We start from the raw sequence: 13,411 nt of genomic DNA, 5'->3' as shown, positions 1-13,411 counted from the left end.
GTCCCCTTTGAGGGCGGTTTGCCCCCGCGTGTCCCTGAACGCCTCTCGGTGTCCGCGTCCCCGCCGCGTCCCGCCCCTGCCGGGGGCGCTCCCCGGGCAGAGCGGAGCCAAGCCCGCGCACCCGAGCGGCGGCGACGGCACTCACGGGATAGTGGCACTCATAGGACAGTTAGGCTTGGAAGGGACCTCTGGAGATCATCTGGTCCAACCCCCTGCCAAGTCTGGGTGACCCAGCGTAGGTGCCACAGAAACGCCTCCAGGTGAGTTTGGAATGTCTCCAGAGAGGGAGACTCCACGACTTCCCCGGGCATCTGTTCCAGCGCTCTGATGCCCTCAACGTAAAGTTCTTCCTCATGCTGAGGTGGAACTTCTCGTGTTTTAGTTTGTGGCCATTGCTCCTCGTCTTGTCGCTGGGCACCAGTGAACCGAGTGTGACACCAAACCGCAGCGGGCCCAAGGCGGTGCCTGCGGGGCAGCCGCGGGCTCGCGGGGGGTCACTGTCCCTCCCTGTGCAGCGCGGCCGCCGCCGGCTGCGCCCGGTGCAGGCCCGCTTCTCTCAGCGGGCGGGGGGGCCTGGCAGAGTGCCCTCGGGGGGACCCTGCTCCACCCCTCTCGGCTTTTCGAGCGGGCTGCGGCAAGATACCGACCCCCGGGACGGCCCCCGTGCTGGTGCCGGTCCCGGTCACGGGGGCGGTGCGGCGGCCAGGCGGGCGGAGCCCTGTCCCGTCCCGCCCCGCCGGGAGCCCGCGCCGCCCGCCCTGCGCGGCGGGGGGAGCTGCCGGGGCGCCGCTGCCGGTCACATGTAACCGCGCCCGCTGCGCGCAGCGCGGCGCGGGGCGGCGGCGGCGGCAGCTCGCGGGGCGAGGCGAGGCGAGGCGAGGCCAGGCCGGCCGTGGGCCAGCCCGCCCGCCCGGGGCGGGTTTCCTTCCGCGGCGGGGTCGCCGGGGGATGCGCCGCTCTCCCGCGGCGGCGTTGGCTTTGTTGCTGCCGTGGCCGTGTTCGGGGGTGTCGCTGGTTGCCCCTTCCCTCAGGAGTCCGTTGTGCGGGCTGAGGGACGGCCCCAGGCCAGGCCAGGCTCAAGGCACGGGGCAGAGGCGGCCTTGGAGGCGGGGGCCGGGTGGGCTCTCGCCCTTGGGAAGCGGTGTCCTCGCTTGCTGCTGTACGTGGGTATTCCTTCCTCCTGCTCTTGCCGCTGTTCCCCTCCCTGGAACAGGCGCGGCGCTGGCCGGTGCCCGCAGGTCTGAGCGCACCTTTCCCCGCAGGCGAGGAGCGCAGCTGCTGCGACGCGCCCGACTCGCCTTAAAAAGTGTGTAATTGCCGGGACCGGAACGAGCCGCTCGACTCCAGGCGGGCGCAGGGAACTCCGGCGGTCCTGCTGAAGTTGTCGCTGCTTGGGACTGTGCCTGCCTGCTGATCCGGGTGAGACCTCGCACCGGCTGTGGGTAAGCTTATTCAGAGCGCCTGGGCTGAAAGAAAGTCTTTGATGTAAGAGAAATGAAATACGTGCGGAAAACAGCAGGAAGATGCCCAAGAACGAGGATTAGTTTAAGTAGTGGTGCTGAATAGATATGTTATTCCACATGTGTTGATTGCTATTAAACAAACAATATCTTGGTTTTAGAGAGGTGCTGCTTTCACAGGGAGACTGTGTCATAGAAGCATGACCAGCTTCTAACTTCCATAACCCTTTACCCAAAGACTGAAACAACTCCTTTTAGATAACATCACTCATGCTTCTAGTACAGCCACTCTTTCTTCTTGGAGCAGCTCCTGTCAGTACAGGGTGTTGTGTGGGTTTGTGGACAGGTTCTGTCTGTTTGTGCAGTTTGGTGCATTTTGCCCGCCTTCTTTGCAAGCATCACATCATAACGTGTGCGTGCTGGGACACGTAAGAAATCTTCCTGAACACGTATCAGCCTCTCCTGCAGAAATCTGATTTTCATTGCTAGAGGAAGATCTATTGAAATACTAGGCAATGTTGTGCTTTTTGCCAGCCTTACTGTTTGTCATGGTGAGAAAACTTCCTGTGCAACCCATGGCTGCTGCCACAGAGCCTTAATGTTAGGTTGGCCATGGATAGTGCTGCTTCTCCTGCTTTTTTAGCAGTGTCTGAGTGAAACCCACTCATATTCTGCTTAGTATATATTGTCATTGTTCTGGGCTACATACATAGCTAGAGGATTCAGCAGAAGAAACTAAAGCAAAAGCAAGTAGGTCTTACAAGTAGTGCTGCCTTATAGTCAAGAGTGGCACTTTGGATCTTCATAGGTCACTTTGAGAAAAGAAGCTTTTTTTTTTTTTTTGGCTTGGGCTTTATCCTAGCAGGTAGGTAGTTAGTTAGCCTTTTGTGTTGAAGTAGTCTGCAAAACTCCCTTAAGCAGGCCTGCAGGCAGAATGGTAACCTGTGTTGGAAACAACCCCTGTGTGAAGATACACCCTCTAGTAGTGTGACAGAATCACTCTGGCATAGGTCTCATAGAAGAAGATAAAAGCAGAGCACCTTAATGCTATTTTTTATACCTTCTTAAAGGATAAGATTCAATTAGCGGTCAAGTACTGCTGTGGTAGTCCTAATGAGTTCAACAGAAGTGCCTTGCAGTCACATCTCAGCTGCAGAGGAGATGCTAAATAATGTCCTGTGGTGTTGTGTCATGATGTACCGATGACTGTGGAGACTGCCATGCAAGCCTTTCAAGGACACAAGGCTTAAATAGGGGCCATGAAAGGCAGTTTACCTGTATCAGCTGATTAATGGAATGAGGTAATGATGGCAGCACGGCTGAATGAAAGATGTGTTCTCATTTAAGTGGCTAGTAGATTTGCATAGAGGCAGCACAATCCATATAGATGAACCTGCTATTAGTATCTTAAGGCTAATAACTCCAAACTAAACTATTACGTTTCTCCCTCAGTGCTGATGGCCTGGATTGGTGCCTCAAAACTGGTGGGTGGGGATTGTAGAGCTCTTCATGATGGGTCATGGGACCAAATAAACTCCTGTCTGCACAGGAGTATAGGTGTACAAAGTACAGCTGCAAGTGCACACCACTTGAGTGCCTGTGCATTGATTTGTTTCCATACTCTAAACTTGTTACTCAAACTTCTGTTGGTGGCTTCTCATCTCCATTACAGAGCAAATCCTATTGCTTAAAACAGTATTTACAACAATATAAAAGGTTCTGTTAAGAGTCTCCTTGCTGCCAGCTTTATTTAGGCATGTCATTTAGCTTATTAGCTGAAGCTGTATGTTCTTTATCGTTTGTCTGATGAGTAACTGCATGCAGATTCACTTTCCAGCCCCAACTGTAGAAACGCTTTCACGTGAGTGATCCTTCTGTGATTAGTAGCCAGACAGTAATTATTCTGCGTCACTGCATGCTGCAGGCTTACAAAGTGTATTTGAAGTTGGACGCTTGGCCTGAACAGCAAGGTCTTTGAGGAGTAAACCAGCGAAGCAGGCAGACCATGTTACCATGCATGTTACTCTATTGCAAGTATTTGCTTTAATAGTACAAACAAATCGGTGATTTTAACCTTAAAACTATTCGGTGGTAGAAAAACTATGCAAGTAATTTTATATAGTGGTTGAACTTTCTGTGTATTTTCAGCTGTTTAAGATTCTGCTCAAGTACATAATAGGCCTTGCTGCATGCAAGAGTTGTTTATTTGAATCTGCGTCTTGGTTTCTTTCCCAAACATTCTTTTCTTCCTTCTTGTCAATATCAAATGGAAACAGCAGGTTGTTAATGCATTGAAAATGCATTGGTATTTGTACCTGCTAAGTAGGTGGGATGTTGACAAACGATACAGGGTAATGATAGGAGCATGTTTCTCATCTGAGACATGGCTAAAGCAATACTGTGAGGGAGGGGGTGAAAATGAACTATGAGCTTTGCTTTTTTTCTTCCCCCCAGTGGTGGCTAAGCCATCAAAATGAGTCTAACTGTCCTCTTATCTTTGGTCTCTGTGATTCTCAGTGCTGCATTCTGTGTCCTGCTGAAACTGTATCACTCAGCTTCAGGGATAGTATTACAGGCTGATAATACATTAACATACATGATTTTGGTCATTCTCTAGACCCTGCTAGAACTGATTCACTGAGGAAAATTATACCTGCCCCAGTAACAATAAACTGTGCTGTGTTGCCTCCACAAGTGGATAGACTGCTGTTTAAAGGAGAAAGTAGCTTCAGGGCTCGAAGGACTGGTAGAGGAACTAGTACTGTTTTGTTTTCTGTTAGAACTGAAAAGTATGCATGAGCAAGAGTGCTGACTAACTGCTTCTGGAGAAGGCATTTGTATTCTGTGTCTGTCGTAAATTGCAGGTCACTGATCCAGTCTGTTCTTCTGAAATATGCTAGAAAAGGGCTCACTTAGTCTTTGTTACTCTTTAAAAACAGATTCTCTCTGTCTTTGCTGATTGAGGAAAAGGTAGGGAAACCTCTTTTTGCTGTGTTGTTAGCTCTTTGGCAGTCTGTCCTGTTCTAATTTCTGCTTCAGTCTTGAATATTGCAGGAACTGCCACTGTTACAGGCTTTTTGCTCCTTACCCAGTGTTCTCACTGTCTCTTTTCTTGCTGAGTGGCTTCTTATCTTACCGTAGCTAAAGAGCTCCCTGCATCTATTTAAGCTGTGAGTGTGTGCGGTGTGATCAAGCTGCCTGTCCAGAGCAGCAGAGTGTAAACAGTTTGTGGGACCATTCAAAACCTCTGCTAGTATAGGAAAGCTACCTGTGTGAGGCCAGTAATCATTAACTGACTGCAGGATCTGGTAAAACTAGTGTGTTGAGTGAATATCCTAAACTGGAGACACTAAATTTGGACAGGGTCTCTTGTTTTCCTGTTGTATCAAGAGCAATAAATTGTCTGTAGCAGCACAGTCTTTTGAAGTTGTTTCTAACATATTTTCTTGACGCTGCTTAAAAGCAGTGTATTTAAATAGGGAAATGCTGTATCTAGGTCTAGTTGAATTGTAGAGTAAGCTGAGTTGGAAGGGACCCATCAGGATCACCAAGTCCAGGTCCTGGCACTGTGCAGGATGCCCCATGTGCCTGAGAGCGTCTTCTTGACTTCTTGAACTGTCAGGTTTAGTGCTGTGTCTACTTTTCTGGGGAACCTGTTCCAGTGCTCAACCACCCTGTGGGTGAAAAACTTTTTCTTGATACCCAACCTACATCTCCCCTGACCCAGCTTCCTGCTTTTTTCCCCAAGTCCTGTCACTGGACACAAGAGTGAAAAGATTGGTACCTGCCCCTCTGCTTTCCCCCATAAGAATGTGGGAGACTGCAATGAGGTCTCCCTTCAGTCTCCTCTTCTTCAGGCTGAGCAAACCAAATAACCTCAGCTTCCCTTCATAAAGTTTCCCCTCCAGATCTTTCAGCATCTTCATTGCTCTCCTTTGGACACTCTCTAACAGCTTAATGCCTTTTTTATACTGTGGTGCCCAAAACTGCCCTCAGCACTCGAGGTGAGGCTGTCCCAGTGCAGGGCAGAGCAGGACAATCCCCTCCTGTGCCTGGCTGGCAATGCTGTGCCTGATGCCCCCAGCACACAGCTGGCCCTCCTGGCTGCCAGGGCACTGCTGACTTATGTTCAACTTGCCATCGACCAGGACCCACCTCCAGCTCCCTTTCTGCACTGGTACTCTCCAACATCTCAATCCCCTGTCCACATCCAGGGTTGCCCTGTCCCAGATACAGAGTCCAGCACTTGTGCTTGTTAAACTTCATACAGTTGGTCACTGTTGTAATGGCACTAAAAAAAAAAAAAAAAAGGCAAATCAACTTCAGATTGTGATTTCAGTGTGGAAAAAGATTGGTTAAGACATCACTTAGTATTCTTCAACAGACCTGGTAAGTAGCAGTATTGCTTGCCCAAAGATCTAAGGCTCCCCATGTAGTACAGAGCTGTGAAATAGTTTTGTTAAAAGGTTTTGTTTTCTCCCTTCTTTGAAAGTCATAAATACCTTTTGTTTTTTCTTTGCAGTTCAAGAGCAATGGTAGGATTAGAACTAATTAGTGATCTTTTACAGTTGTGTGTTAACTTCCTTATATTGTACTATTGTGTTTCTTAAAGATAAAGTCAAATCTACAAAGTTGTCTGAGTCCCTGATTCCCCTTCACGTTGAGGTTGCAGGGCCTCAGATACCCAGGCTCAAGAGATGATAGCACTAATCACTGATGGGTATCTGACATCTCCATGCAAAGACATTCTGTTCCCCAGGGTTGGCAGCCAAAATAATTGTCAATTAATTCTCAGGTAATACTTGGGTTAATGGATGTACATAATTACTTTCTTTTTTTTTTTTTTTTTTTCATTCCTGTTGCCTTTGGAAGCCTGAAGGAATAAGGGTGAAAGCCTTGTAAGGACAAAGCAAATGCTTACTGGTTATGCTTGTAGCAAAGCTTGCCTTGTTTGTGGCATAGAGTTTCAACTCCCAAGCCACCCTCAGAACCTAGAAAACAGAAGCAGCAAAACATGGGTATTTGGTTATTCAACTGCTTTGTATGAGGAATTTTAATTCTTCTTAGTAGCCTGAGTGCTGGGCTGTTGCAACAGCTTGGGCATTAAGTGTGTGCCACAGAGAGAATAGTTATCTTTCTCATACCAGGGTTAGTATTAAATAACAGCTAAAGGTGATGTAATTTTACCCTTAACTTACAGCAGTATAACTGATTGCACAATCTCTTCTTTTGTATATTTTATCAGAGATGACTACAGAAGCAGAACAGCAGCTTCTCCATGATGCTAGAAATGGAAATGCTGAAGAAGTTAAACAGCTGTTGGATACCTTGGACAAAGGAGAAATAAGCTTTGATATCAACTGTAAAGGTTAGTAGCCTTCCTCAGATGTTTGCAATCTTGCTGTTAAAGTCACATGTAGTGAAACTAATAGTGGTAGTATAATCTTGCTTTCTTTGGAGTGCTCAGTAGAGTAATAAAAAACCCACTTAAACAGCTTTTACACAGTGACTTAAGGGCATATTTGCATAGGGGAGAGATAATAAAAGAGTATGGATAGTTGCAGTATACAGAAAAACTCAGTGTAATTCATAGACACTAGATGTGTCGACAAGGGATCAGTACCTCTTTTTGCCTGTATTCATGCTTGTGCCAACTTTGAGGCTTTAGAATACTAAACAAAACAGATTGTGGTGCCTGGGGATTGTTCAGGGAGGTAAATAGCTTTCATCAGAGCTGCAGAGAATATTAGATCAGGTCAGTCATTTGTGCTCTGCTCAGTGTAAGGGTTTATTATTTTGGGGTTTTTTAGCCCCGTATTTTGTTATCACACAGTAGAAGTGTTACGTTTCTTGCCACTTGCAAAAATGTTTGGGACAAATGTTTACTTCTTACTTCTGCAGAATACTAGGTTACTTGGGTAAAGAAACTAAGACTGCTCTTCATCTAGGTCTGGGTCTTTGGCCATCACTGAATTTTTGCTGATGTGCAGCTAACATAGGTGTGGCTCAGCAACTTGCTTGCTGTGCATTAAAACTTCAAACTGGGACTAGATTTGCAAGCTTGCTAGCAGTTGCAGACTACCTTACCTCTTTGTTATTTTAGTAGATTTATATTTCTCTTTATTTACATGAGTGTGTTTCTGGTTGCTTCCAAGATGTGGATGTGAATCTCACTCTTTCTAGCCAGGCTGGTATTCCATTGCTTGTTGTTTAGCTGTTTAGCAGCACTGAGAAGAAGGTGCTGCAGAGGGAGAGGGGAGTGATCAACTGTGCTTCCTCTCAACCATGACAAAAGGGAACACCTTGCCCTAAAGGGCAGGGATTCCTATTACCTGAACAATATCTATCCCTTTCCCAAGTCTCATTCTTAATCATTAGCTTACTTATCATTTTGTTTGTCTACTCAGCCGTGTTTGTGTTTTCTCAACGGTTAATGCACTCACCTTAGAAAAAGAAGTTGTGAAACCCAAGCTCTTGCTACTTCATCTTTGGGGATCTAGTTCATAATTTAAAGGGGAGCCAAACATACATTGATGAAGCTGAAGTCCTCCACCCTCAGAAGTATATCCTTGGTAAATATTCAATATATGTAGTGTCTAAACAATTGGAATAAAAGTACCTTAAGATTCATGCAACAGTGCCCATAAATAAGTTCCTGAAGTCTCCTGTCCTTGAAAGAGATTTCAGAGTGTCTCTGTTGTGTTCTTACACATAATCTGAAGTCAAGAAAGCTTACTGAAATCGTGTACTCTACTATCTGTTATATCAAGCAAAGGGGTCTCTGGTCAGAAAGTCTGCAGCATAGAAGAGACTCAGGTAATGAAGTGAAAGATGGTGCTTAGCTGTTTTTCTAGTTTAGAAGTACATGCAGTTGGTTAATACTTGCTTGCTAATGGGAGGTCTAGGAAGTTAGAGGGAATGTGCTTTGATATTACATTTAACCTAAACTAGTTCCAAATATGGATTTTGTTCACTGTGAAATCTCTGCTTTTGAAGTTTCAATTCTTCTAAATGTCTGAGGACACAGAAGTGTAATTAATGTTATTTGGGGAAACTGCTCTAGTTGTGTGAAACTTCAGAGTTAAATCTGCAGTCATTTTTCAGAGACTGACCTGTTTCATTTTTCTCCCATAGAGTGTTCCATTGGAAACAGTCTAAGACAAATTCAGGCCAAACAGCCTCTGCTGTATAACTGGCCCTGGCATTCTGCCTCCTCACTAGCTAAACCACTGTGTCCTGCTACACGTTCTGATCTGTTGGGTAGCACCAGATAGTAATTGCATAACAACCTGATGATTAACTAAAGTACACACTGTAGACTATAACTATCTTTTTGCAATGCTTAATCTTCCTTCTCTTCATGACAGCCTCTTGTGCTTCTGTCATTACCTTGGATCATAGATGTCCCTAGAAAGTCAGGGTATAGGGAATGTAGTCAGTGCTGTAGCAGTTCCTTCAGGATTTCCATCTGATACAGCAGTGACACTTGGCTTGGAATAAAGTGCTTCTGGAGCAGGTGGGAGGCTGTACTGCAGGTGGTGTAAACTTCCTACAGCATGTGCCTTGGTAGCCCTAAGTTTGACAAGTTGGTATGTCTGGGTGTCAAAGCCTGTCTTTGACATCTTCTCCTTGTCTTTTCAGAGGGGAGCTACATCTGAGGCCGCGTGTGCTATATATTCATAAGTGTCAAGTCTGGCAACAGTGATCCTAAAACATCACAATTTCTACCAAAGTGAAGGAAGAGAAAATAAATTCAGGCTTCTGTACTTGCTCAGTTGTGACTGTATTCTACCCAGTCAGTGCTTGCAGATAAGGAGGATTTGCTTGAGGAAAATCCAGCCAAATTATCTAAACTTCTCTTTTTGGGTTCCTCAGTTCACTGCTTTGGAAAGAAGGAATCTACATTAAAATAGTACCAAACCCAGATTTCATCCAAAATAACTGTGTTTTCTGAGGCCATCTCTTGGCTCATTCTTCATAAATACAAGAAAATAGGGTATCTAGGAATTTGCAATGTAAAAACTCCATAAGGTAAGGTCAATGGCCAGTAGTGTGTTATGGCAAAATACAATTTTGAATGACTACACAGTGGCCTAGCAGCCCACAGTTGGAAAATGGCTGCCTACCTTGTCTCCATTCTCTAAGCAAATGGTAACACTTGAGACTTAGAGTTAAGTGGCATTAAACCAAAGAGCTGTGTGTAAGAGGGAAAGGAATTATGTTTTTTATTGGAACTACATTATTTCTGCTTTCCTATCCTTGCATTCTCCCTAATGTAATGCTGTCATGGTTTAAAATAATAACAAAGTACAAACACTTGTGGTTACTTTGAAGAGAAGTAACGCCTCTTAAAGCTTGAGAAATAAATGGTCAGCTAACACCAGAAATGCAGACATTCAGAGTGGATGCAGAACAAGGGCCTGTTCTTACTTTATTTAGTAAGAACAATAAATCTGGACAGATTCCTGATAATTTTTTTCTTTCATTACTGAATTCCTTGGCAACATCGCTGTCCTGTCAGTGCTGTTAACTAATGAATGTTTTTGACCCAATTGTATGAATTCAGTGCAATTCAGATCTCTTTTGTGTTCTTTGAATGAACATTAGTCCCTACTGGACTGAGGGATGAGTGATGTCCCTTTAGTATGTTATCCAACATAATTAGCCCCAGAGTTAGTGGTCCACACAGTATTTATCTTCTGTGATACTTTGGCCCATCAGTAATGTAGGGTAGGAGCTCTGTAGTAGGCCAGACTGTAATGAGGGAAGGATCTAAATCTGGGGTTGGAAACAACAAGAGTTGAGAAGAAGGAGAATCAAATTACAAAAGAAATTGTCAATAAAGAGCAGGAATGTTAGCTGGAAACAGTTATAAGAAATAGGAAAATATTTCAGCTCTGAACCACATTCTAATGTTAATTTTTAATATGAAAGCAGAAAAGATGATCAGCTGTCAAGATGAACAGTTTATTTTCCTTGTGCTTGTGGCTTGTTTTCTCAGGGCAAACTTATGTTGTGTGCGTTCCATGCCTCAGTACTTGAGCTTATGTGACAGGGGAAATCTTAATGGTGGCAGTGATTTCAAAACAATTGCTACTGCCTTATTTTCATTTTTCTTCCAAGTACAAAATGATAGCTTTTAGGTGACACTGTAATGCTGTGGGTGTATTGCTTAGTTAAAGACAAGGTACAGGTTCTTTTGCTTAATATAGTTGAGTGTTGCCATTGGAAAGTAAAGTGAGTTGTTAACTTTAGTAATCTTGAATGCTTTAATATCTTGCTTTTAAAGAAATTATTGCAGGAGAGTTGTTGAATTTCATACAGCCAGTCTTCCGGGTCATGTTTTAAGTGCTCTTTAAAGCATAAATCATATTTTCTTTTTCATGATCATTTCTGTGCCTGCTTTTGTTGTGGTGTGTTTCTTGTACTTTAGCTCAGTTAAGTTGTAAATTGGTTTGTTCCGTGTACCCCTTTATTTGTAATGGTTCTGCCCTGGTTCTCCCTCTCCTTGCTCTCCCTGTCAATCAAGTTTTCCCCTCCCTGTTACCATTGGCAACCCATGTTTCCATTCCTTAGTCCCTCCCTAGTGCCCTGTCCATCACTCAGTGGCCCATCCCTTTCATCTAGAATCTTCCAGTCAGGGCATCGAGTGATTGGTTCAGGGGCCAGGTTTTTCCCTATTGGTTGTCCCACTGTGTCTATCACCCTCTCCTCACTCTCACCTGCCTGTGGATTGGCTGAAGACCAGACTCCACCCCTGTACCTCCCCTCTTTATAAGCTAGTGTCAGAGAGCAGTTTGGGGTCTTCAGCTCTCAGTCTCCTTGTAGTTAATAAGTCTGGGTTATACTGCAGCTGGAGTCCGTCTCCTTCCCTCCTGTTGGGTAGCAGCCCCCTTATTGCGGATCCTCGTCCCTTAAGGTGAAAGTCTTAGGTGCCCTCCTGACCGGAGCAGGGATCAGGAGAGTGCCCCAGTGCTGCTGGTGGTGCTGGCCACAGCTAGCAGGGATGTCCTGAAGGAGTGATTGTCTTTCCCCTTTGAGGCCAGTGGCTGCTGGATGCGTTCTATCTGTTCTTTATCATTCTGCAACTTAGAGCTGTAGATGATACATGAGTTCTACTATGCGTAAAGATTTCAAAGCACATTACTTAGTGAGGTTGTCTGTATTAGAACTGAGTAAAGCACAAGACAAAGCCTCAACATTAGGTCATTCCACCTATTTTGGCTTGAAACTTTGTTTGAAAGTTCTTATTTTTGTGAAGAAAATAAAGTCGTGTAAACCGAAGAGTGTTTTGATAAAAAAGAGAAAAATATGCTTGCATGTGCCATTTTCAAAGTGAATGAAGAATGAAAGTAACTGAAGCTACTTGCCAGTATTGAAAATATGTTACATGCAAAGTTTTATTCTCAGGCGACATGACTTTTCCCTTTCAGAAGGTTGTGGGGTTTTTTGTTTGGGTTTTTCGGGTTGGTTTTGTTGAGTTTGTTAGGGTTTTTTTGGTGCTTTGTGTTGATGATTTTTTTTTTTCTAGATTTGAATCCAGCTTTCTCAAACTGCCTCTTGATTTAGTAATTTAAATGATATGAGTAGTATTGATGCTTCCAGCCTCTTTGTTCCTCTGCTGCTATGAAGAATGGTCATCCTGACAACCTCCAAGCACACAACAATATCTCTTTTGTACTTGTGATCAAAACTTCATTTACCTGTTTTATCTTTTAGGCAGAAGTAAGTCTAATATGGGTTGGACACCTCTTCACCTTGCTTGCTACTTTGGACATGCTGTTGTGGTAGAGGATTTGCTGAAGGTATATATCCATTTTCCTCTCTGTGTAAGGCTAGAAGCAGTTAGTGTTTCTTCAGGTTTTTGTGGTAGAAGAAGAGAGGCTTTGCAGAGAGGCAGAGGCACTCCTACAGTTTATCTACATGTAACATGTAACTGTTGTGACATTAAGATAGGTCTGGTTTAGTAGGACCCAAAATAGTGACAGTGGAAGTCTATACAGTAGCATACAGCCCTTATTCTGAGCAGTTTTTACACTTATTGGTACTTAGCTGGTTTTCTGTTGGAGTTAAGTATCTGCATGTAGGAACTAAAGACCTGCAATGTATAGATATGCACTCATGAAAGCTCAGGTTTTTCGAAGCTTAGTGGGTATCTATAGATAATAAGCCAGCATGTGATACTAGTAATGCAATTACTTCAAGAGTTTGATAGTTTACTGTTGTACATAAAGTGCTTAAGTTTAGGCAGTTTCAGTTACTGAGCTGTAGAAAAGGCTAAAGTGTCTCAAATGCAAAAAATTCTGCATTATCTAATTCCATATTGTGTATGGAAGTATGCACAGAATTTTGTGCAAAGTAGCGTATATGTGTTTCTTTCAGGCACAGGCTAATATATTTTGACTCATTTCTTTCTAATGTCTTTGAAATAATGAACTGTGTGGTGAATTTTGAAACGATGGACATCTGTTATCAAAATGGATGTGTTTGTATTTGCATAACAACTGCAAATGCAGTGACTGTGTGGTTTCTGACTGAATTTTTTTTTTTGTTTTTGCTCTCAGGGTAGCTTCAACCAACCTTAACTATATTAGAGCCTCTTTCATATTTGAAAGATTTTGCTGGATGGCAGGAGTGTGGTAAACAGGCTCAAGTGCAAAGCTAACTAGTGCTAAACTTGATTTTCATTAAGAATAAAAGCTGCCAACATAATTTAGACTTTAAAGGAGGAAACAAATTTGAAATTTCTTTGAGAAATTTTTCTCTAGCATACACACTTGCTCAATAAATAAAGCAATTTTCAATTCAAGCAGGCTATTTAAAGCAAAAAGTAAAGTTTTATCACTTAATGCATTTATCAAGCATCCAGCTTCAAGAGTTGGAAGAGTATAGAAGGACTTTGTACTTTTAGTTCTTTTGATAGGGCTCTTGAAAGGGTATTCTTTAAAGAA

The 13,411-nt window shown here is 43.9% G+C and overlaps 1 protein-coding gene across 3 annotated transcripts in view; it reads left to right on the top strand.

Moving 5' to 3' along the window:
* The first annotated feature begins 1,019 nt into the window (after positions 1 to 1,019).
* OSBPL1A (oxysterol binding protein like 1A) overlaps positions 1,020 to 13,411 on the top strand; it is a 77,813-nt gene continuing 65,421 nt past the window's right edge. Inside the window, exons 1-4 of one of the 3 annotated variants that reach the window (XM_064435321.1) lie at positions 1,020 to 1,159; positions 1,263 to 1,442; positions 6,706 to 6,828; positions 12,180 to 12,265. In XM_064435321.1, the coding sequence (XP_064291391.1) occupies positions 6,708 to 6,828; positions 12,180 to 12,265 (207 nt within the window). In that variant the 5' untranslated portion in view covers positions 1,020 to 1,159; positions 1,263 to 1,442; positions 6,706 to 6,707. Of the gene's footprint in view, positions 1,160 to 1,262; positions 1,443 to 6,705; positions 6,829 to 11,259; positions 11,380 to 12,179; positions 12,266 to 13,411 lie in introns of those variants that run through there. The other 2 variants (XM_064435328.1, XM_064435338.1) reach the window with 2 other exon arrangements.

This window comes from Passer domesticus, chromosome 1 (assembly GCF_036417665.1).
Source record: "Passer domesticus isolate bPasDom1 chromosome 1, bPasDom1.hap1, whole genome shotgun sequence".
Classification (NCBI taxonomy): Eukaryota; Metazoa; Chordata; class Aves; order Passeriformes; family Passeridae; genus Passer; species Passer domesticus.
The sequence above is the reverse complement of the archived record's forward strand: the minus strand, read 5'-3'. Positions and strand labels throughout refer to the sequence as shown.